General features: G+C 39.4%; 1 protein-coding gene and 1 pseudogene across 1 annotated transcript in view; both read left to right on the forward strand.

Moving 5' to 3' along the window:
- The window catches only part of LOC114433607 (glypican-5-like), a 63,785-nt gene extending 44,203 nt beyond the window's left edge, over positions 1-19,582 (forward strand). The window contains exons 7-10 of the mRNA XM_028402251.1: positions 3,994-4,114; positions 17,312-17,474; positions 18,338-18,426; positions 19,502-19,582. Coding sequence (XP_028258052.1) covers positions 3,994-4,114; positions 17,312-17,474; positions 18,338-18,426; positions 19,502-19,582 — 454 coding nt within the window. The remainder of the gene's footprint in view (positions 1-3,993; positions 4,115-17,311; positions 17,475-18,337; positions 18,427-19,501) is intronic.
- A 3,283-nt stretch (positions 19,583-22,865) lies between these two features.
- The window catches only part of LOC114433608 (glypican-5-like), a 103,986-nt pseudogene continuing 100,358 nt past the window's right edge, over positions 22,866-26,493 (forward strand).

The raw sequence follows: 26,493 nt of genomic DNA on the forward strand, positions 1-26,493 counted from the left end.
TTCCACAATTATTGAGCTCTCATGGCCATGGGATGAAACATCCTTTAAATAAAAACAACTAAATTTTCTACAAAATATGATGACTCACATTCAGCCAAACTGTAATCCATCTTCGTCATCATCCTTTTCAAAGTGATGCAGATCAGACAAAGCCAAGCTTTTAATCATTCTCTGTAGCCTGTATCTGTGTTTTATGCAGGACCATAGCAGTACGGTGCACTGCAGCAGTGACGTCTGAGGAGGAGTCATGCATCCTCCTGTGCTGTGATCAGAGTAAATTATTTTGACGTACCAAGAGAGGGCTCAGATTTCTTTGTTCCAGACATGAGAGTTTTGCACTTACAGTACACCGTAGTTGAATAAGATTGGGATGAGAACTGAATGGGGTGATTGAAATTTTCAATCATGGGCCGAACAGCAGTATGAGCAGAGATGAGATGCAAACCAAGCGTTCCTTCGGGAAGAACGATATGGATTATAGGATCCTGCTGCTGGTCCACAGAGACACAGGCAATCACTCAGCTGTTTGATATCGCCTTGTAGGTTGTGCTTGATGCTACTGTGTGCTTTTTACTTACCCTGAAGAATATGATGACTATGATCAATGTTTTTTATCTCTTGCACCTTCTTAAGGAGCAGACCTTTATTTTCTAGTGTTGCAACCCCCTGAGGGTCTTTGTGCTGCATTTCCAGCCCTGCAGCATGTTACAAGAGTTTGTATGCATTTCACGTTATGGATCCCAGTGGCATAATGAAATACATTTTGTATTGAATGCAAGATGAGTTGCTGGTATGTGTGTGTGTGTGTATGTGTGTTCATGGTTATCTATTAGCCTTCTACATTTAATTGCATTAAATTCATGCATGCATCTAGTTTTCACAACATGAAACTATTTTTGTAATAGCCTGCATGTTTTTTTATACAGATGTGCGGCCACACATCTGCATAGAGAAAAAAAACATGCAAGAAGGGGAAGGATTATGCACAGATGGCTCTGATGTAATCTCCGCAATATGCCGTCAATCATGACGCTTCGAAAGAAGGAAAAGACTGCAGTAAAGGTCATGGAGAGGTGGATTATCAAAAGGCTACAAGTGCACATGAACACTGTAATCTTTCTTCAATATTGATTTTCATTTTTTTTGTTACTTCCATTTTTTTTAAACAGGTGAACCCTTAAGAAGTTATAGTAGACCAGGCTCAGTGAGGACAATGTTTGTTCCGAACCCTACACACACAATCGCAATCTCTGCATGTGTGGTTGGGGATTAAACAAAGCTGGAGGCAGGTGGATCGTAGCTCCAGTATACACAGTTCAGCTGCAGCTTAGTTCTGACACATCAGCCTCCAGCCGCAGGTGCCTGCTGAATCCAGCAAACGGGACCTCGACTTTTAACACTTATGTCACGGCTGATCAGGAAGTTTAGATACACACAAGAGGTCACACTGCAGAATGTCTGTTGAACATGCATTAAAAAATACAGATGTCTTCCAGAACATGAAAAGAGTTTGTGCTTGTGAATGAAGACTTTTCAGAAGATGGGTTCAAATGTGTGTAGCAGAGGTCACCAGACTGATATTATATACAGCTGTACCTCTTAACAAAATGGAAAGTTATTTATGTATCTAGAGTTACACAGATAACATGATGAAAACATAATTTAAATGTTGACTTACTTTACAATGAAGCTGCCAGTCAGACAAGGTGAGAGGACAGGAGCCGCAACAAAAAAATGGAAGAGACTATTAAGAAACGTAGCAGTGATAAAACACCAGCTAATCATGAAGGGCAAAAAAGAACTCATTGAATGGCAGCTGTATTTTCCTAAAACTAATCACACTAGGAGCTCAGATTAGGAGGTAATTAACATTAAAATTACATCTCTCCAATCTACGTAGATACCCTGACTAAATTTGAACCTCCACTGCTTCCTATTTTATGTATTTATGCTTGTTTTCTCCTTGCTTGATGATCACATCCAATTTCCCAGTTGCCACAAAACGCTTCATTTTATCTACTGGTTGTGACAGTCACATGCAGCGGACACCTTGGTGGTCTTCTCCATCAGACCTGCTGTGAATGAACAAAGAGCTCAGATTGTTCGGCAATGAGTGACTTTTCCTTGATCTATGAGTTTGAGTAAATGTTATGCAGGAGATTGAGATGTGAGGGAGTTGTGTTCAATCACTGGTCGCCACGGTCAGTGGTATTATAGCAGACAGGCTGCACTGACGCTAAAGAGTGAGGTGTCCTTGAGATGAACTGGAGCCTATTACCAAGCTATAACAACAATGAACCAGGATTAATGCTGCATATTGAAGCACCGAGGTGCACATAATAAATTAACACTTGTGTATCCTATACTGTTTTCACACTGTTGTTTAATAGTTCCATTTGATGTATGGTCTTTATAACCACATGTGTTTGCAGCCTTCATGCTGCAGTACACACACACACACACACACACACACACTCTCATGTGCAGAGAGTCATGTTTCACCTCACCTCACAAATCCCGCTTTAACCCCTGGGTATGCCTACAAATGAATTATGCTATCACTTGTGTGTGAGTTCAGAATATTTATCATCTTTTAGTATTGCTCCCTATGAGAAGTAGAGATAATAGATTGGATTTGATTCAGTGTGAGCTCTTCGTGTTTCCACTTCCAACACATTGCTAGTTTATTTCTCAGTGGTGGAAGAAGGCAGTAAGTAAATTTTATTTGTATAGTGTGCTTCATGCTTTCAAAAAATATCAAAAAGTAGTGCACAGCATGAAAACAGCAAGTATAGTACAGTTTGTACAGCACTAGAAAGAGAGCATGAGAGAAATGATTTAGGAATATATAAGAAAAACTTAATTACGACATGAAATGAATAGGACAGACTTATCTATACATGTTTTAATATGGTACGGACTCAGCTAACCTGACAGTGAGGAGGAGGCGATTTCATAGTGCTGGAGCTAAAACTGCAAAAAGCACAGTCCCCCTTTGTTTGGAGCCTAGACTGTGGGATATTTAAGAACAATTAGTCAGAACATTTGAGTCATCTTGGTACAGAGATGTAAGGGGGTACCATGCCATGAAAGCCTTTAAATGTGTGATCAGAAGGATTCTCAATTGAATTTGAAAGCATGCAGGAGGCTGATGTAAGCAGGCCAGAGTGGGAAAAGTACGTTTTCTTCATATGGTGTTTGTCGTAAGCCTGGTTTACCACTGTCAGAACCATTTGAGGTAGTAATACAATTAAAGCAACATTACAAGCAACAATCCGTCAGTAAGGAGCGAGAAGTAAGGAAAATACTCTCTCCTTCTGCAAGAACCTTTAGAACAAACCTGTTTTTTGACTGCATTCCTTTAAATGAAATATCATCCAGCAAAGTTTATAAGTTGACCCAGAGAGTTCAGCTGTAATGTCCTCTCATCTGTGCTGTCTTGGCAGCACAGTCCGGTAGCGTGTCTTCTGCTGAGCGGTGAACTGGAATACTGGAAGTTGTACAGCTTCCAGGTTCTGTGTATTAGACCAAACAGTACTAGGATGCTGTGGGTATCAGAACACTGCTTCTCTGGTTCCAATACGGCTGGGCCCTCAACCTTGGCCCTCAGTAGGGCTAATGATGGCTAGAAAAATTCACGTTAAATCCATTATGACTTTATAATTGTTGCTTTATTGCCAGATTTTACCTTTGCCTGCTTTAGCTAGAACATCCAATTAAACAGGAACAAATTATTCCAAGAACAAAATGTGTTTTCTAATGAGTTAATGTAAACAACATTATGCCTTTTGTTTAGACAAACCTGGTAGCTTTTTTTTTTTATAAATGGATACTTTTTTTTACATTGTGCCCAATTAGCATGTACAATAACTTGATTACATTAAATTTTATATTAAAAAATGATTTTAAAGGAAAAAAGTTTTCAGCTGCTCTCTGCATAGTACTTCTTATATTAAGATGGTGCTTATAGACCCTTCTGCCCTCTTTTTACAGCTACACCCTCCGTGTGGTCGGCAATGGAATCAAAGCTCAGAGTGCCAACCCCGAAGTGAAAGTGAAGGGAGGAGACCCTGTAATAAATCAGATCATTGACAAACTGAAGCACATCAACCAGGTGAGTTACTCTCATGATTTCTTCATCTTTGTGTGTCTTCCTTCCTCAAAGTCTATATTTCTGCCCTTTGTTCTGTCAGACATATGGTGACTGTCTCCTCGGGCAGTCTGCCAGTCCCCATGCCTCTTTGTTGGTTTATGGAACATTAGGTGGCTCTTGTTAGCTGCTTGTAAAGCTGAAGCCCTTTACTCGTTTTTTTTCCTTTTAAATCTCAACAAAATGATTCCTTTAGATCATCTTTCATATTACCAGTAAGTACCGGCTCATAGAAAACTAGCCTCAAATGCAAAACGATTTCTAGGCAACGCATGAAAAAAAAATCAATGGCTACACGTTTAGAAACCCATTTGATCTGGTTTGTGTGTCTTCATATTTACAAAATTCTTTTTCTGCTCTTTGTCAAAATCAATGTAGCTTTTCTATCGGCCCATCTGCTTTTGCACACGTTTGTGCTGCTGTGGCTCCTTTCAGTGTTGTTTATCTGTCTGGATGATGAGATTAGAGCAGTTTACAGGAGCACTTTCTCTTCTGTGGCTTCAATAACAGCTGCTCTAGCTGCCTTCGGTGTGTTGCACGGCAGCAGCGGCAGCAGCAGCTTCACATGTCTGTTGCTTTGGTTTCCCAAGTGGCAGGCTGAAGGCCAGGTCATCTCTCTTGACCTCATGTTGGCACCCCCCTCCCTGACTAATTCACACCATCTGTGGGATGTCAGAACACATAAATCTATATCATAACCATCTGAGAGCCTCTGATCAGCCTCATTCACTGTGTATAGGCAGGTTTATGGTGTTTCTTTTTGTTGTTTGCATCCTAAACATGCTTCTGCATCCTGCGTTTCTGTGTGTGTGTAGATTTTGTGTCCCCGGGGAAAGATGTTGCATGAGCTTGAATACTCAGAAACTGTTTATCTGCTGCTTATGATTTACTGTAAGTATGATGAAACAGATCATGATCATCAGCTCAGCACAGATTATGAGTGCTTACATAATTCAGGCTGAGAGAATGTTTTTTTTTTTTTTTTTTACACGGTTTGTGTATTTTATTCCACATTTTCTCTTCGTCATCTGTGTGGCGGTCACATCCTTTAATGATCCAACTCAATTGATCAAGGGAGTGAGATTTGCTCATTGATCCCTTGAAACATACCACTATCAATTAGCAAGATTTAATGGTATCAGCTTAAAGACATGTACATGACACATACAGTATATCTGAGGACAACACATTGGTACATTTGATTCGGCATAATTAATTAGATAGCGGAAAGAAATATCTTCCTCATTCAGTGGAGCTGTGTTTCAGGCTGCTTGGTGAACTCTTCTTTTTTACTTGAGGGAAATATCTGTCAGCTAAATGCTCCACTGTGTTCACCAGCTTCTCATTAACTGTTCCTTGTTTGGTGCTGAGCAGAAGGTGTCCTTTTGTGCGCTTTTTACCTGAGTACACCTGTCTGCTGCAGCTGCAAATGTTGTCATAGAGGAAAAAGACGGTTCTCTTATCATTTTCTGCGTTTTCACCAACAGGTGTGAAAGAGAACACATAAGCACCTGAACCATTGTTAATAGAAAAATATTGATCTTAGCTGTGTACAATACAAACATCTCTCTTAATTTGACTGACAGGGTTAATACCTTCAACTATTTGTATTAATTGTAAGCAACAAAGTCTTTTACCATCATAATTAAAATAAAACTTTGAATTTGAATTCTTTAATTGCTTTGCTGTGTTTTAAATGGAATAAATAGCACGGCATCACGACATTTAATATGTAGCTTATTATTAGTTTACTGAAAACCACTCACTGTGGCATTTTATTTTAGATAATATATAAAAGAAAAGGTTTTGTTGACATATAATAAGCATGGTTATTAATAAATGATCAACCAACAATCTCTCAATACCGACTCAATCATTAAGATGTATGTAAACACAGTCATTAAAGACATCATGTATAGTTTTTAACATAGCACCTCAGCTGGTGTTATTTATGGCAGGAACAGTTGGTTGGTTAGGCAGTCATTGAGTGATTCCACCACTTTGGTTTGGACTGAAACATCTCATCAGCTGTATATATATTGATTATCATGACATTTCCCACCTGCAGGCCTGAAGGCCCTTGAGGCTAAATCTTAATGACTTTGGTGATCCCATAACTCCAGCTCCACAATGAGGTTGCAATTTGTGGTTTTAAATGAGATGTTTTGGCAGCTATTGGGTGCATTGTCATAAATTGTGGTGTAAACATTCCTGTCCTCCTCTAGCTAAAATAACCCCCTTTTCACACCAAAAACCCTAATAGGATGATGGCAAATGTCCTTGATGAATTGATTCACGGTATTTTTCAGCTCCTATCAGCCCGTGTTGGTAACTTCAAAGTTCCATCTGTCTTTGTTAAAGCAGCATTTGAATGTTGACCTCCATTGCTCTGTGACATTCCTCACATACCAGGAGAAAAAACTGATGCTAGAATGCTGGTGTGTTTTTTGCACTAAAAACACTGCTGCCCTATGTAGCCTCAGAGCTGCTACCATGTCCAGGGCTGTGACTACAGGGAAGGCACAGTCTGACTGACCCAAGACGTAACCACTGCATACACTGATCCATACATCTGTTCCAGAAAAGCTGAAAGGTTTTGTGTCTGTCCTTGTTCAAACCTGGTTCTCGGCTTGAATATAATTGCATCAGAACTTACACCAGTGTAAGGTTACAGCAGTGTGAATTTCTGACCAGTACATATGATGTAAGAATGTTATAGTAGAAATCTAACTTCATGCTTTAGCTGTGACATTCTTCAGCAAAGATTCTACAGTAATCTCAACTGCAGTGATAAAGAAATAGAAACATACTAATTCTAAATAATGACAACAAAGTGAAGATATAGTTCTAATTAGTTCCAGAGAACATACACAACAAACAGATCAAATGTCAGGATGACAGTGTGTCTAAAAATGAAAGAATAACCGACAAAATATTAGAAAGCGTCATAATCAACAACATTTAAAAATTGCTTCAAGTCTGGAGAAATGATTCTTGTGTTTATTATAATATTTTTCTAATAATTGGTTTTAAATATTTAAGCTTGAAATAGTGCACAGGTTTTTACATCTCCTTCAGACAGCAGACTATGTGATGGTAATTCACTGCACACTTTGCAGACAATCGTGAGGCTGAAATCACCTCCAGCTTCAAGATTTCGCTCTTTGAATCAATTTACTGTTGTCCAGAAGTGACTTTGAAATGTGATGATAGTTCTGAGAGCAGTCTTACATGGAAAACAAGGGGCCCTTAAATGTGTGATTTTGGTTGTTAAAACCTACTTGAGTTGAAAAACAAGATTTGCTCTTCTGCACAAGTGCTGTTTGCCAAATCTTTATGCTCTGTGCCAGGTTTGCTTCCAGCGTGTGCAGAAGAAAGAAAAGTAAAGATACTGTGATGATGCAAAGGGATCAATTCAAAAATGAACTTTGCATTTTTTTTGTAATGATGATGGTAACCATCAGCAGCAGATCAGTCAGCTGTAAGCTATTGCATTGCTTTTTTGTTTGGGTTTAATGGGAACTGAAGATGCAAATAACCAAAAATTAATTGTACATCTGCAGTGCACTGGAGCCAGTTTTACACTCAATCACCGGGTCAAACTCATGCACAAAGCGAAGGGCTTTGTTGTACTGATTGTAAGCATCATACTGTTGAATAATACGCTCAATAACAAAATAATTTATTATAATATGCTTTGCTTTTCTCATTTTTCCACATTAGAAATTGTGTTACATCAAGATTTTAATGTTTCCCCCCTAAATCCACTAAAAATCAGCACTGATGTAGACTTAGTCAGTTTTAATCCTTTTATAGCTTTAAACTTCAGCAACTTCTTGTTGTGCTGGTCATGTCTCTACATGGTTCTACTGGTGTTTAGGTGCATTCAAGGGCTTGAAGAGAGGAAACTGATCTTGCAGTACCATTTGGTGGATAATCCACGTTTATATGTGGTTGAGGACCTCAGTGGGTCACATGACTATGGCTCAATACTTACCTGTGTGGTTATTCTGAAGCTCAGGTGTGTCTTACAACTGGTTAAAGACTATGAGACTGCTGGGAAGCTGTGGTGCTGGGACTGGCTAACATCCCATTGTTTTTACTGCACTAAGTGTGACTTGCGGTGAAACTTTCTGGGTATAGCTGGAAGCATGTGTATGTGGCAGAAGGATTACGCCTCTGTGATGTAGCTGCTTGGAGGAGCAGCGAAACATCTTTAAGAAACCAAAGAAATAATCATTAAGAAAGTCCAGCTACCTTGCTTGAATGTAAATGACCTGAATGATTGAGAATCGGTGTAGGTCGTCTGACATATTGTTATGATTTATATTAAAAAAAACACCAATTTAATGTAAGAAGAGTTGGTAGATTCAGAGGTCTAGTTGTCAAATTGAATTTTCATTTGATATTTGTATTGTAGAACTATAATAAATTTGATTTTGTTGTACTCCTTTTGTAATGCATGAAAAGTGTCACTAAATACTGTGAATCTACGTTTCCTGTCTCTGAAGACATCTTCTTGGGGCAATAAGCATTACCATTCATAGCATCGAAAAAACCAATTGCCAGCCAAAAATATGTACATACATAAATTTAGTCAACCAGTGTCATCCAATCTGATGCAAAAAAAGGGCAATTATTTTATCACCTTGAGCAGAATCAGGCAGCAGGAGTGTAGCGTTAAAAGGTCTGCTCTAAAATCCTTTTCAGAGGAGAGTTCAGGTGAAGAAAAGAAGCCGATTGGTGTAAATTGTGAAACAGATGCGTTTTAACGTGTTAGAGACGTAAAACATTTATTAGAGAAAATGAAGAGAATCTATTAGAGGTTATTCTAACTGCAGCAATCATCAAGACTTTTACATTAATATCCTATGTGTTCTGCTGCTTAGTATTCTGTACACAGTGTATGAAGTTACCTTGAAGCTTCTGGCACAGGTCGTTAAATGAAACATGCACAGATAACTGTACTTTTTCTTGAAGAGGGATTATCTAGTAATTTAAAGAAAATGGTGCCAAGCAGGTTTAAGAGTTTGCTTTGCATGCGTGGGAGTAGAATTTACTTTTTTTTTTCTTTAATCAGAAAACTAAGTACTTAAACCTTTGATAATTGCATTTATTTGGATTTGTTTGATATCATGATTAAAACTTTTGAGTCAGTGGTGAAGGTGAAGTCTAACAAACGCTGCTGTGCCTGAGGATGACAGCCTTATTTTGGATTTTACATCTGATACGATTCATTTAGCAGCTTGTGTGTTCACAGTCCTTGAGTCTAGTTTGCATTATCATCTCACTGGGACTTGATTTGCAAATGGGTCTGATTGGCATCTCATTAGCTGTTGAATTGCGACACAAGTGTCTGAGTGTGTGTTTGACCTGGATTGTCATTTTGCATCAATTTTAAACTCACATATTTTATTCCTTTGCCGTGTTAAAGGTGTTGATTGCACATGTTATCAGGCATGCTGTGTGTTTTTACACAACAGGGAGTATCAGGAAGTGGCAATCATGTAATTTACACACAATGTAGCTGTTTGAGATGCAAACTGGGACTTGAGAAGGAGTATGTGGGCCATGTTCAGATTTAAAATGCAGCCAGTGCTAAATGGCGGTCTTTGAAATCTGAATGTATGCATAGTGTGTGTGTGTGTGTGTGTGTGTGTGTGTGTGTTTAGTAGGGTTAATGGTGGCTCAGTTTATGACCAACAAAAACACCAATTACATATACCAGTGCACATACTCTGCACATGAGCGCCTGCGTACACCATGCAGCATATTACTCCAGTAAAACTGCTAAAGTGTCAGTGCACGTTATTAATATAATGAAACTTGCCCATGTGCATGTGTGCATGAATGCCACGTAAGTTACCTGAATGGCTCAAGAGGAAGAAGGAATGTATGTTGAAATATACATAGAGGTAAAAGGTGAAGTTTTATCACCTTTAAACACACCAATGTTGAGGGATAAGAATGATGTGTCCATGCAAATGTTGATTTTTCATGTTTTTCATCTATCAGAAATATTCTTCAGCATTTCCATTTATTCGCCCCTGACCTTGACTAACAAGAGTAAAGGGAGTTTCCCGTGGACCAAATGGAAATATGTGTATGATTACTATTCCACAGCCAAGACTGCAGTAAAAGAAAAAAAACACACAAAACAGCAATGCAGCTATTGACAAATTCATCATGCAATCTGAGTGTACAAACTCTAGATTTCATCATCTTGCTCATCAGCAGCTCTTTGCTATGAATTATTTGTTGGCTCCTCTCTTCCTTGCCCGTCCTCCCCTCTTGATGTGGTAAAACCCATCAAGAATCTATAAGTAGGCCCCCGTCCCTGTGTCTCTCAATCAAAATCAGGGGCAAGCAGCTCCTCACCCAGTCTGCAGGCTGAATTATTTACCAGTCATTGATGTGGTGGTTGACCAGCAGTTTTGCTTGTGAATTATTCATATCCTCCTTCTCCTCCTAGTCCAGCGGATTAACAGGGAGAATATATATTCACATTTTATTTGTTGTGCTCCTAAATTTGCATGCTACAGTGTAACTGTTATAAAAAGTCTAGTTAGTGAGCAAAGGCAGCCTTATTTATAACCATCAGCCAGGTCTCGAGATGTAAAAACACAACAAATAGGACACACAAATTCTCGTGTTAATTCCTGTTGGTGCCCAGCAACCAATAAAGTCACAAATGTCAGGACTCACTGCAAGCAAGGCTTAATTGGAAACAAATCCAAAAACCTACAGCGTAAGAATTTGTGTGTGTGTGTGTTTTTTTTAACCCACAATTATTGCATCACTCATTATACCCACAGGGTAAGTGCAGAAAATACAAACATTCAAAGACAAATCCAGCTTAGCTGCATACCTGTAGATAACTTTATCTTAAGTGACTGTGTGTGCTTATAGTTTGAGCAACAGCGGTGTAATCCTCTTTGTGTGATTGGTCATAAATTGTTGCTTTCCAGCCGTAAAGTATTGCACAATATTACAAAACACATTTGAATAATATTGTATATACTTGAAACATTATAACAGTCACCTCTCCTCTGAATTACCTTCATCATTATTTTGCCTTAACAGGGGAAACAGACAAATAGACAAAATATGTGGATCTTATCTTGATGTCACAGAATTCATTCCATGATGCTGCGCCTCCCCTGGGATCTGTTGTGGTATAATTTGATATTTTAGAACCTGGAATGATCTGCATGGATAATGAAAGCAGTTTAATTGTTATGGTTCTTTAACTGGCATTACTTTAAGAAGTCCCTTTGGAAATCTGTGTGCTTCCTTATCTTCTTAGGACCCTAAACCCACTGGCTCCTACTGAAGATATGAGCCTTTAAAAAGAGGTCAATATATAGCTTTGTATTTTTTTCAAATCGAAAAAAAAAAACATAGAGGTGCAATATGTTGCTGTGAAGTGTAAAAAGTTGTATAGTCTATTTATTATTTTTTTCCTGTGATTGATATGTTGGCAGAAACTCCTTGAATATTATATATATTGAGTCCCAGGATAGCAGGTTAATTTGAATGATGACATTACTTCAGACTTCACATTATATTCTAATTTCTATACTCCAGCCTCTCATTCACTGACCTGCTGCCTCTTTGCAGCCGCTGTGCTTGGTCTGGATAAACACACTGTCAGTGCTGCTGCTGCTGAGTGGGAGATGGAAAATGACAGTGTGTGTCTTGGGAGCCGACTTACATCTTGACACTTTTTTCCCCTCTGACTGGCAAATATGATCATTTTGAGTTCCCCCCTCCACCCCCCCAGCTCTTACCCGGTATTTACAGATAGTAGAAGTCTCTCAAAGAGAATACTAATGAGCCTAAATATCCGCACACAGCTTGATTCATCTCTTGGATCTCCAAAGGTGTGATGTGTGATTCATTTTGCTACACGACACCCCCCACCTCTTTAGGAAATGTAGCCCTTTCGATGATCAGAACAGAACAGTCTGAGGATGGATGTGTGCTTTTACTGACAGTTCATCTGAAACTTTGAATCTGTTCCAGGGCTTTTGGGGGCTATAGCTGTGCTTTTGTCTGTAGTCAGAGTGGTTGTGTAGGCTGGATAAATGATGATCCCCTTACATTTACAAGATGGAGTAACACGACAGTCACTTTGTTCCATTACTGTACAGATGCAGCTAAAGTAGGTAACTTAATGGTGTGAGGTCACAAAGTGGCAGCAGAGTATACGGCAGCACAAAGATTCAGTTTCCTGCTGAAACAATGGCAGGGTTTAATATTCTTCTAGACAGAGGATGAAAATAAAACCCAAAATGCACGCCAGACTTTAATTACTCCTTTTTTTTTAGTTTTACCTGCTGCAGTGTGTTTACTCCAGAGGCAGATGCCAATATGTGCTGCACTGTAGAGCCCTCAACCTTGAAGAAATAAACAGATAGTATAATTAAGTGGCACTTCGGGAAACACACGATAAATTCAGATGTGCATGCTTGGTATGCACAGCTGTAGTGTGTCTGCGTGTATGTTTTTGGGTAATGTTCTTTCTTCTGACTACCTGTGGGGAGAACCTCAGTCTCAGAAATGGGTGGAGTGTGATTTAATGCTCCGGTAGCGTTTTCCAGATGGCAGGAGTGTGAGAGGAGTGTGTGGGCTGGATGACTGGTGTCCTTGATGATGCTTCGGGCTTTCCTTTATGCAGCAGGCAGTGAAGATATCATGGAGCCATAGTGAGTCTGTGCCAGTGAATTTTTGATGCTGCCTTTTATTGTGTTCTGTTGCAGTTTCCAGTTCTGTGCAGTCAAAACAGCTAAACAATATACTGTGAATGCTGCCTGTCAGAATTCGCTCTCTGCGGTGCCGTGATGAAAGTTAAACCGGACCTCGGTTCCCATGCCAAATCTTTCGAGACGCCTCATGAACTGTAGCCTTTGTTGTGATTTTCTGTGCTGGTGGAGGAAGCAGCTGGTGTTATGAGGAAGTTTGTGATGTGTACAGTGGCGAGTTTTTAAAAGTTTATAAGATATATCAAGGTGACCAAGGCTGTTCCGAGATTGAGGATTCGAGGTGAGGCCAGAATGTATGAGTACAATAAATATAACTACTGACACACAGGCTGCACGGAGCCAAGAAAACATCAAGCTGATTCTTAGCAGCCAATATGTTTTCCATACCAGTCACTGTGCTAGCATTTTCTAAATGTTATCAATGTCAAAAAGGCTTGGGGGTCAATCCTTTTGCAGGTGTTGTGGTCATAATCCCGAGAATTGGACAGAGTGACATTTTGACCTCAGGATGATTCAAGAGAAAAGGGCCAGGGATCACCACAGTCATTAAAATTCAACCTCAGCACAGTGGCTGCTTGTACTAAATTTAATGAGAATCCATTCAGTATTGATACTCTGCAGCAACATAGTGAAAAACTACCACCAGGTATAACACATTACATAGTTACATTCATGCCAACAGAACATATGAGCAAATTGACCAATGTGGAAAAAGTATAGCTGCGAAAGTTTATGAAAAGATGGAGGGGATGGGATGATGGAGACACCACTAGCTGTTTGGTTTTCACTCAGTGTTAAGTTTCATTTCAGCCATGGAAACTTTAGTTTTTAATCACAGCTGGATTTGGTATAAAAAATGGCTAGTTAAGGTTAGCTGTTAAAGACGTTGTATACTTATACATGCATAACATTAAAAGCATTTAATAGAAGGGTTGGTTAAGTATTAGTTGGTTAATTATTAAAAAACATCTGTATTATAATTTTATGAATCTTGTAAACACTTGAAGATTCTGCAGTTGTGATTTTCAGTAAGTTCTAAATACAGTCTGGGTGTGTGGAGGCCGCTGCAATGTGCTTTTTCCTTATGATGTCAGAAGGGGGTAAGTTGTAGATACTGAAAACCCATTATATATACTTCACTGAATATGTTGAATATTACAATGAGGAGAGCCTATTTTTTTAAACTTGGTACTGCTAAATTGACTTTTTTGTATTTTTTTGAGGTTTTGTTTTTGACTAACTGCACCACAGTAAATGGTTTGCACAGGTTTTTACTCTCCTCTTCATCTTCTGCCATGCTCCTGTGTGGTTGTGGCAAAAATAGAGAGTGGAGTTATTTAACTACAGGAGTCCAAAATCACACAAAAGGAGCCTCGCCATTTTACTTGAGAGTGAAAATTGTCGCCACCATAACTCCTTCAGAGACAGAATCCATTAGCTGCACTCTGTGGGACCAGTTTTTTCCATTTTAGTGTTCAAGTTGTGTGTATTGTAAGGAACCTTTGCATTGTAACAATTTAGCTATTCATGTTAAAGAAAATGTAAATGTGCCTGTATATCTGAGGGAAGGCTAAAATGTACTGGTGGGAAAAAAAGAACTAATTACCTGAAGTGTTGATTTGTATCACTTTAATGCTTCAAGTGTTATTTTAGATGTCTTTGATTTGTTACATCCAATTATTTAATAATTTAATGACCAAAAGCATTTTCATTTACAGTAAAGAGTTAATGCAACAGATTCATTACAATTAAACTGTAGCAGTTTACTCTTCTTCTTAGTTTATGATAAAATGTATGCATCATTCCTAGTTTATAGGTGGAGAACTGCTTAAACAGCCGATGGGAACATTACTCAACTTTTGCATGTGCCACAATTTTTATTTATGGTTATCAAATATTGATAATAAAGATCTGCACCTTAAAGCTATGAATTGTTGCAGGGTTACACAGTTACCAGTTTCTACCAGACTGTATCAGTATATTCAATTAGTGTCCAGGCAGCTTTGTTTGCAAAAGGAGTTATTGGTATTTTTGGTCATCACTCTCCCTCTCCACAAACACACACTGCAATAACAGCCAGAGGCTTGCCCAAGGGGGCCCACCCTGACTTTAAATGAATCAAAGCACCTGTCTCCCAGCCAGCGTCAGACAAAAACCCCATGTCGTTCACAGAAGAGAGGCTAATAACGCTGTTAGGCGATTCAGGCTCGCCTCATTGTTTGTCAGAAAGAAGAAGTGCGGCTGTTCGATACAATCGGACGCAGAGCAGTTACTCCCGTGGCCCTGAAAAGCAAAGGAATCGACTGGCTTCCTGATTGACAGGCTCAGTCAGACATGACAGCGCTTTTGGAGCAAATGAGTTCACTGTGAAATATAATTAGCTATAAGGCTTGGTTAATTAATTAGTACTGTTTGATGCAAATCAAGTCATCCTGCAGTGATGTCACAAACGTGCTTTTGTTTACACACAACCAACTCTTGGAATTAATGAAGCCCTTCTGGTTTCACATTTCTTATCTCCTTTTCATTGTCTATAAGAAAATGTTTATGTAATAATGTTAAAGGGCTATATATAAAGTTTTTATTGTACTGCCCAAAATGACAAAACCAATAATGTTAGTCTGTCTTTCAGTCTTCTCTGACTTCCCTGCTTTGCTGTGGCTCTCAGCCCACATAGCCCGTCACTTTCTTTTGAAGTATATTGAGGTGTAGAAAAGAAATCTTATGAATATATGTACATACTGTATCTTTATGAAAAAAACATCTTCAGAATTAAGGTTTGGTTCTGTGTTCTGGGGAAAAGAAGTTACATGGATTTGTTATGGTCAGCTTGAAATGAAATTCAGTGCTGTGGTCACAGTAATGGAAGAGCTGACGCAGTCTTGATAGTTTTTAGACAACAATAAAAATGGAAGGCACAGAGAAATATGATCCATCAGACCACACAGCTGATTAGAATTCAGTTTTTGATGGTTTATTTTTGTTTTAATTAGTAATATGGAGTTCTTTTTTTAAGTAAAAGTCAATTTTCTCCCCCTCCCTAATATGGTCTTGTATAGCAACACTTTCAAGTTGGTGGCTGCATGAATGTCCATGTAGAACCTCATTCTCTCTCAATCCTCTCATGACATCATTCATGCCACACAAGGGCTTGTAATTATCCGTCTTATAGCTGTGATCTGGCAACAGTAAAAGTGCACATTGTTCAGTAAGATATCTGACTGAAGGTCACGTGTTCATTTATCTGTATATGTGGGAGAAAAGCATCTTTTTGTCTTTGAACCTTACAAACACATCCTCATTCGTGCTTTGTAACTTTCCCACTTCATGCTATGCATTAAAAAAGAGGAGTCTTAAAGCTTAGTTATTGGTTCCCATGTGTAGTCATTATTGCAATGTGCTGTTTCCTCTAAGAAAGTCTGCAGAGTTGACAGCATTTGAACTCCACATACTGGTGCTCCAACTCTTTGCACAAAGGTCAAATTCACTAAGACCACCAGACTACCAGGCTAATCGGAGGCGCCCATTATTCTACATAATGTGTATATAATAATAATTATATACACATTATAAACATAATTGCAAAAGAAACCATGCAAGTTATGCACATGGAGGGAGACCTTAGGTGGCATAAATACTATGTATTCTCCATTTTCTAACCTGATACATGCAGCACAGAGACCGCAGTCAGGCCCCGATATGTCCCAGCTCAGCCATGGCAGCAACCCTGACACCATCTCTCCCCTGCACTGAACCACAGCAGTAACTAATTAGCATAGACACTACCTTTCTGATCAACACAAAGCATTCTCTCTTGTTTCCAATGACGCACCATGAATTTAAATGAGCCAATTAGCGTATCCATTTCCCCTGGTGTCGAGTTCACAAAGTCTTTGATTGAGATTCTGCTGCACAGCAATACAGCAGAAAGTTTAGCTGCCCTGCAGGCCACTGCGGCCAAGAAAAAGGACGTCTCATGTCACTCATTCTGTGGATTCATTTAGGTGAAGGCGGTGTTTTTCAGGATAATATCATGATGCTATGAAAACAAGGGCTTTGTTTAAAGAAGTCAGTGTGTAGCTTTAGTCACAGAAATGATAAATCTTCACAATGACTGCACTACAACTAGCTTTATTTAGAGAACATAAGTGCAGACATTGTGTAGATTCATCATTTTTATGGCTGATTGGCAACATAATGAGCAGCTCTCTTGCTTTTTGTCATCTTTTATTTTCCTCTTCATTTTCTGCAAACATACCGTATTCTATGCCCTTGCCATAAGAGGACCTTGTTCTCTGTATCCTGCTGTGAATATTGAATGGGAATATGATACACACAAAATGCTTCTTGCAGTGTGGGCACAAACTCCGATTGATGTATAATTTTTGTGTCCCAGCTGTTGCAGGGGAAGTCCATCCCTAAACTGGGCTCGCTGGACCAGATAGAAACAGGAAGTGGAGATGCAGAGGGGCGTTACAGCGGGGACTGTGATGACGAGGACGGCTGCAGTGGTTCAGGAGGCGGTGAGGTCCGGAGGAAAGTTTCCAGAGTCTCCAAATGTAAGTCTCATTTTTTGTGATTCTGTTGATTAGTCAGCCAAATGACAATGTGAGTGAGAATGGGAGATTTTGAACATATGTATGTTTGGGCATATATTATTGCATTATTTATAGCCAGCTTCTAGTACTATCTTCTAGTACTACAGACCCAGTATATCTACACTGGATCTGTATTAGCTTCTAGCTGCTATTAAGTGTAGCTTGATATTTAGATCAAATGTTTAATTGTGATTTTTATCTCCATCACCTACCTTGTTGCTGCATTTAAAGAGAAAAACCTGTATTGAAGACATTGAAGAGAGTAGTGGCATAATGATATATTTTAAATAAGACTTGCACCTGTCTCCATTTTATGACAGCAATAATAATAGTCATTAAAGATAATAGTTGCTATGGGGACATTATTGCAATCAAGGCCTGTTACTTTAAAAATTATTGCTCCTCAGTGGATCAGTAACCTCTGATGAATCACAGCAGCCGAGCTCTCCTCTTCATTTTGTTACCTTCCACACTCTTTACTCAGCACACTGTTCCTCCTCTCCTCTCTCCTCTACTCTCCATCAAACATGCTAACAACCTGATTAATCACCTCTCTCATTTTGCCTATGGCGACAGCGGGGAAGGGGGGGTCATCCAAACAAGCCATTCTATCCGTGTAAATGTTTCCTCTCCTGCTTGTCAGTCTGACTTGAGGCTTCAGCAGCTCAGGCTCAGGGAAGCTGCTTAACAATCGCTCATCTGAGGCTGTAGGGAGGCACTGACATTTATCACCCATTACAGTAGAGCCGCCCTTTCCTTGTCATAGGCCACATCAGCCTGTCTCCCATATTTATGACCCACTGTCTGTTCTGACCTCTGTCGAGCATCTGTCCCCTGCTGCCTGACCCTCACGCAAACACTGAAGTTTCCCCTCCTGAGGCTGACCTCTGGTCAGTCCCTGCAGGATTTGCAGGTATAACCACAAAAGGTTTTTAATAACTTGGCTCATCTAATCCCCTGCCAACAATGGGTCAAGTGAAACAGTCTTATTCTACATAATATCATGCCATGGTGTATCAATGACACATTACTTTTAACAATTTTAATAGGTGTAGTGACTTTGGACATCAAGCAACAATTATTGTGTCGCATACATTAATTTGCATTTTAGGCTATTTGCATGTTATTTCATGCATTTAGAGGCCAAATTGATGTATTGGCTGATGTCACCTAAAGTGTCACCTGATCATTGATCAGTATAGTAACAAAAACCTAATGCAAGGAGGTAGTCTGTGGATGTGTAGTCTGTGGATGTGTAGTCTGCGTCATTGGTTTTTTTATCCAAGCCTTTTCTGTCTAAAAGTAGTGTAGTACTGTAGTTAACTGTAGATTCAGGGAAAAAAATACTTTTCCAATTTTCCTGCTGTCATTTAAAAATAATTAAAGTACTAATTATATCCACTCCAAGGAACAGTTTAAGTAAAACGTGTCATCTTACGCTGAATTCACCAGCCTGCAGTGCTCTCGGTTCACTTGGAAAAATAAGTTGTGCAAATTGATTTGATGTCTACTGACTTGTTGCCAAATGCTGTGGAGCTAGCACATTAGCGTTGTTCTCAATTCACTTATTTTGTTTCTGCTAGGGAGACGGTTCTGCAAAGCGGCTTATCTTTCACTTCAAAACAGAAGGAGGCAGAGACATCAATACAATGTTGAACTCAATAACCAGAAACAAATGATAAGACATTGATACAGGAGCAGGTAAAAGTTATATGCAGGTGAAATGAAACGGATCGGGGTAATGGTTTCTAACTGCATGCATGTCACAAAGCTGAGTGAAACATATGTGCGAGCATATTTGTGTAGTGTTATTTGTGCGTATATTTGTGTTTAGTCAAGCTGTGTAATACGCCTGTTTTCAGCTGCCATTTCATGGCAAGTGGTGCCAGTCAATCAAAGCAAAACAAGTACAGTGATAGAGAGCTTAAAGACCATGTATAATTTAATTCGATTTCTTCTTTCTCCTTTGTGTCTTTGATATTTATCAGCAGAACATGCTGGAGATAGATGAGCGCGATAAGGAAATCAAATGGGATCGGCTCAATACTGACAATGCAAGCCTGATTTAAGGGATTATCCTCATTATGCAGAATTACTGTGGTGTGAAAATGTTATGTGAGCTGTGAGTCCTTTCAGAAATCTCTGGGATTTTTGAATATTTAGCTATTGAAGTAAAGTACTGTTTACTTTACGTGTAACCCCACCCCCTGTGTGGTGTTATGAAAAAACAATCGCTAATCTGTTTTTGTGTGTGAGCACAGAATTATCGGAACCACACAGTGAAAACAAAAGATTGATTCACTTCAACCTGTTCAACACAGAGCCGCATGCAGTCGCTTCTCATAGCTCGTTGCATAACACCGACTCGGAGAACTCATAACAAAGTTTGGATCCAGGATGTGTTTTCTTCCCACATTAGGCTTTGTTGTTTCATCTGGTATACACCTGGCAGTTGGTTCAACAACAACAACACACACACATCTGTGTTTCTCTCCTTAATTAAATCAACTGAACATTTAACACTGACGAGCACCTCAATGTCAAAAAATATTGTAAGATCACAGTGTTGTGTGTTGCAGCCGGTTACAGAGCATGTAAAGCATCATAATTACTAATTATAATATACATAATTGGAATACTCATTAACAGGGGTTATAATGTATTCCCTGTCTGTGGCTGTGTGTGTGCTTTGTATTAGTGTAAAGCTCCTTTTATGTTTGTATCATACAAATTCAGATGTCTGTGTAATTAGACACCTTTACTCTCCCAAATAACAGCAGGGGGAGTAAATGTAACTTTGATATCTGGAGCTACATTTCTGTAAATAAAGGTGAAGAGTCTCGAGCAATCGGGGTGAGACTAATCACTGCAGCAGCTCCTCTTTATGATTGAGCCTGATGAGATAATTATACACCTGCTTTAGTCGTATAAAAAAAACCTTGCATAGCTCAGCTTTCAATATAATAAATCTCACTTTGCCATTTTAGCCATTTGGCTATTAATCACTACACAGTGATGGGAGAACAAACAGGAATACAGCCATCCTCGAGCAGCCCTGTGCAGCTGGGCTGTTTGGCAGGTGTGAAGTTTTACATGATCACAATTGCAGGTATCGAGGTCATGATGTGGATTTGGCGTGTCATTTTATGAAGAACCTCCACTCCCATCTCTGTCGCTACATCTAACCATCATTTTACATTATTAACCCTTTCCACCCGTTTCTTTAAAACTTAAAATATGCCATGCTCTTCAGGCACAATTACATGAATTAGAATTAAGATCAGGACTGTCCAACCTTATTTTCCTTTTGGTTTAATGAGAGCTAAATTGACTAAACTGTACATTTGTACATTTGTTTATTTTTTTAGCTATTTGGTACCTCTCTCTGACCCAAAATGCACCATTTCCATGATCTATTTTATCATCATAACACACATGACCTACTATGTTCATGCCATAAAAATACGCTTCACAGGTTTGCAGACCCAAATAATGACAGACAATTTTTGAAGTTTTCTGGGTCTGCCAGGTTCCCAAAATATTGTGAATCCTGCTGAGATTTTTACCTTCACTTTTCCACACTCACTGAATGACTACTGATACTGCCGGGTGGGTGGCTATACTGACTCATAACGCTGAATTGAAAACCGTTTGCACCTGGCAATGTCCCGCTCAACTGCATCTGCAGAAAGGGCAGACACTCAGCACTTGCCAAAAATGTTTTTGTCTTCTCTTTATGGTCCATTTTTTGTGCTTCATTGGACGCCACCATGAACCCTGCTGCTGATTTTTGGTCTTGGTTTGGTGAACAGAGCTTGACGTCATTATAGGGTTGTTATTAGCTCATTTACTTTTGCTTTTTCCCTTCTACTCAGCTGAATGTCTGTTGATCTTATCTTAGTGTCATTGGAAGGGTAGAATATATGAGCTTTCTGCTAACATTACTGAACACTTGATGATTTGTAAATCCTGTGGTCACTTGGCCCTTAGAGACCCCTGTAATGTTTATATTTCACTGGATAAGGGAAAACTCCACTGCCCTCCCTGTGGCTATGCCAGTAGCAGAGCTAACAAAAGGTCATATCTATACTAGTTAGTAGCTTGTTACAAGATGTTCAAACTTTTCTTCAACTTTAGGTTATTCAATACTAATCTTAGAGTCCTGCGACCTGTCAACAATGCCTGCAGTGTAAAATATCAGAAAGCTTTTTCATATCTCAACCCCTAACAGGCAGCCTGAGGCCTCTTATCTGGCCCAGCATAGGCTAGCTGCGGAGACTGTGACTGTGTGCACCACATGGCAAAAAGACATCCGTCAGACACAGTGGCAGCAGGAGAGACACAAATCAATTTCTTGCCAGTAAGCACAATGTGAGGAAGAGGAGAGGCTCTTTTAGCATGAGTCTTAATAACTAATGTTCAATGTAGTGTTGTGTATGTATGTAGAACTCTTCCAATGTTGGGTGTTAGAGGATCATGAGCACAACACATTTCCATTGTAATTGACAGTGTTGAATATCTTCCAGTTCTAAGTGAGAGATCTGAGTGATGGGGAATTGCATGCAGAAACTTTGTCGAACACACTAATGGGGCGATCACATGGAGCAGCTCAGATTTTTCCTACTGGGCCCTGTAGTAACTGTAATAGGCCGTGCCTATTAGGAAGATCTTTATCCTCATTACAATGTGAGATCAAATTAGGTCACCTGCTGTGGCTGCTGCCCTCCTCTGCACCAGTAATAATGAGATCAAAATCGTTTACAGCTCTGTGTCTCATAAGCTTTTGACCATTGAGCTTCACTGTGTGGACTCCTAGGTTGCCTCATTATGACTCTATTAAATTAACCTACTGAACTAATAACAGAAGTGATCAGTCAAGCTCTCAAGTCTCAGGAATTCACAGTGCAGATGCCTTTAGTTTGTGACAGTTTAACCATGAAATATAGTGTCTACATTATCACTACCTTATCCCATCGTGTGCTTGGTATTCATGGAACTTTATTCTGCGCTGACCTTGCTGTAAATCAGGAGGTTGTTGGTCAGATTGTGTTGACTGTGACAGGTGTCAAGGAGCTGTCATACAACAAGGTTTAAATTTAGGGCTTGGTCTGTAGGCCTCCATAAATAAATGTGTTGGAGAAAGAATAACACAAATATTAAGATCCAAGCGGATCAAAAGCCACACTGGCATAACCATTGTGAACCTTTCACCATTGAAGCAGCAAAATTTAAGCAGCGCCGTATTAAAGTGATGCATCATAAATGAGCCAGACTCCCAGGCTGACTGCGTAACACAAGGGAGGAGAGCGCTGATCATGAAAGATCTTGACAAGAGACCAACTACTGTCCAACATGGAAACTCCTGTCAGGCGCCGGAGCCTTGAAGCTGAAGGGACGCATGTGTCACGTACAAGAGCGAAGCTCAGCAGGGGATTGGAACAACACCAGAGGCCCGAAGCAGCAGCGACTGAAGACAAAGCTGTCACTGTACGACTGTTAGCTGAAACAGATGACCCTGAACACGGTCTGAAGAAGTGGTGGCAGAAGTACTCAGATCACACAACACTGCACTGTGGAAATACAAGTAAAAGACTTGTAATGAGAATATAGTGTAATTAATTTATATGAAAGTTCATAGACCCCTGTGAATGTCATACAGTGTAATACATTTGTGATTTATGCTTCTTATAACACAGCAACTAACATAAGAAATTAAAAATGAAAAATACTTTTATCACTGTATCCATAGCAACAGTCCACTGTTAAAAATAAAAAAACAGATGTGCAGGGATCAATCAGTGTATTCAGCACAATTGGATTATTTGTGAGATGTCAATATTTAAGTAGCTTTGTTTGGTTATTATGAGATGAGACTGAGCTCATTTTTAAAACTTGGTATTTATTCAGTTTTCTTGAATGCAAACCAGCATGTTGTGCACAGCTGCTAATGAAATTCTAACTATAAATAGACAATATTTACCTTTCAGCTAAATAGCATGGAGTTTTTGCTTGAAGCAAGGCAACATGTGGTCCTGTTTAATTGTAATATTATACTGACAGTAAGAGGTAAATTACTGAAAGCTTTTTTCTATATGAATCCAAGTAAATAGACGGCACGGCAAAGTACATCCACCAAAAGTTGTAATTAGTGTGCCAATGCACTGCAATGGGGCCTAATGCAAAGGGTTAATGCATGATATTGTTTTTTTTAACCATGTTGCTCAGTTGTGCTCTGAATGAACCAGAAGCCAGCCCTTGTGGATCTGTGAAACATCTTGCAGCGTGCGAGGTCAACAACGCAACAGACTTTATTAGAAGCTCAGAGGAATGGCGGATCGAGTGTCGATGATCACAGTGCATCGTTTGCTGCTCCACACTCACCTCAATGTGGCGTTCCCAGTGCTGGTTGGAATAGGCTTTAATCATCTCTGTGAGAGCATTGTGCAGAGTGGATACACACACACTTCATCACTTTGTCTGCATGCCTGCCATCAAGCTTGAATGACAAGAGGATCTGTGGAAATGACACTTGGAAGCCATTTGGAGTGGAAACATGTGGCTGGGTGGACGCAAGTGGAGGGAGAATAACCAGAGCTGAAGGGGTCGAAGTATCAACAGGACACATAAGAGACTGGATACATGTACCTGGGAGTGTCAAGCAACGCAAGTCAAGAAAAGAACCTTCAAGGGACATAAGTATCAACGTCATATACCTCGGCTTCAAATTGTTTATACTGAGGACTGTGTATAGATTTACAAAGAGAAAATCCTCATACTGTACAGATGAATCCACTCATCACCCTCCCTGCAGCTGGAGACAGTTGAGGTTAGCGTCAAGGACGCTATATGACACACGAAGCATTCATGAGTACATTAGTAAAATGGCTCCTGTCATCAGCAGACAGATGAGGTGGCTGCCAGAGATTGCCAGAAAAAGACACCATCTGCCATTTGGGAGGGGGCTTATGCAGCAAATGATTTGATCAGCAGTACCGTATATATATTCTCAATTCAGCATTTTTTTTAGCAGTTGATCTGTCTCATTGACAGTATTTTAATTACATTTTTCGAAGTTAAGGTGAAAAAAGATTGCTGTCATTTTTCCATTTAGAAACTGCCAATTTATCATGTAGGTGCTGTACTTAATAACTCTTTAAAAAAGTAACTGGACCCAACAAAGCACACCGAGAAATATCCTGAAACAGACTTAGATCTGCAAAATAAATGGTTTAATATTTATTCAATTAAATTTGACTGTCTCTCTATAGAAGCAAATTGCTTATTAACGCAGCATTGATGCAGCTGAGTCTGAGCAATGTTTGTAGAAAAAAAACTGAATGTGATATAACTCCACAATGATAGACACTGCAGTAATATTATGAAATTAGGTTTTAATAATCAGTTTCATTTTTATATCACAGCTGGTCAGTTTACTATTTACTAAACTCTGGTGGCAGAAATAAAGCTCTTATATTCAACCTGAGGAAAAATATTAAATTCAAGACCTCACAGTTATTGACACACACACACACTTTCTCATAACACCAGTGGCTGTTCTGCGTAGCTTTTCTGTTTAACCAGTGGTGGAAGACTCTGAATCCAAAGCTGTCTGCAATAAGACCTGAATCTCTGTGGTGAATTTTAACACAAACAAAGATTTGATTTTTTTGGTGATGACAAAAGTCAGCTAATATACTCAATTGGCAACTGTAACAGAATAATTAATGGCACCTTCCTTTTAATATTAGGCTTAGTCTGTTCCTCAAACCTGTGTCGGGGCCTCGCTGTGAGCTTTGTGTGTGTTTCTGTGACCTGTTGTTGTTTTTATGTTGATGTCCTATTAGATACTTTACGTTAATGCATGCTTTCTCAGTTGAATTTAGGTTACCTTGACATGCCCTAGATTACTGAACTATCTCAAACAACATATTAACCCCAGTGCCTCCCACTCATCCACAGATTGTTGGAGGTTTTAGCTTCACTGTGGGATTAGTTTATGTAATCAGTCTCTTGTGACTCATCATGAATGCCTCCCCCGTTTGCTGTGGGCTTATCTAACTCATATGGATAATCATGCACCTTCCTCCATCACAGCCTCCTTTCAACTATGGGAAGTGATAGATGTGTGTGACTTATCAAAATAGTTGTTATCAAACTAAAGATGTTTGTGCAGATATCTGTGTGTCCATTTGTCACAGTTATTTGTCACATTTGTCTGTGACACATCTCTTTAATGAAGGTATGGACTAACCACAGTGGTTAGGTCTAAGGTGGGTTACCTTTATTCCAACATATACTTATACAAATACAAATAAATGCCACAGTCGGTCAATAATTAAGTCAATAATTACATTCCACCTCATAAAACACATGGGTATGTTTAGGTCTGAGTCCATATTCTGTGACCTCCCCTGATGCTGTTTCGATATTTCAATTAAGTGCCTAAAGAACACTGCAGTGCATAATGTCACACATTTTGCAGATACATAGTGCTTTCGTTAGAGCAGTGTTAATTTTGTTGACGAATCATTTTCGTCATAGTTTTCGTTAACGACCTTTTTTTGCTGATAAAAATGAGACGATAACTAAATAAAAACTAACGCACGGTGCCAAAAACGAAGACGAAATGTATTGACACTTTCGTCAACGAATAAAAACAAGACGAAATTATTGATGGAGACGAGATCCAATCAGAGCAAATTTTGTTTGTGGAAGGGAGGGACGAATCAGGAGACGGCGGCAGAGAGCCAATCAGAAGTGGTCTCTCTGTGTAAGGACGTTACCCAGTGATGCTGGAAGAAGGCGTACTCATGCATGGTAATACAACACAGGAGAAGAACAGACACACGGACACGTTTGATGTCAAGACAAACAAGACGGTTTGCAAACCGCGTGGAGCGACTATCGGCGGTAAAAACACAACAAACCTGAAGCGACGTTTGCAGACGAGTCATCTTAACTTCCGCTCAAAGATACACGT

Source organism: Parambassis ranga, chromosome 3 (genome assembly GCF_900634625.1).
Source record: "Parambassis ranga chromosome 3, fParRan2.1, whole genome shotgun sequence".
Lineage (NCBI taxonomy): Eukaryota > Metazoa > Chordata > Actinopteri > Ambassidae > Parambassis > Parambassis ranga.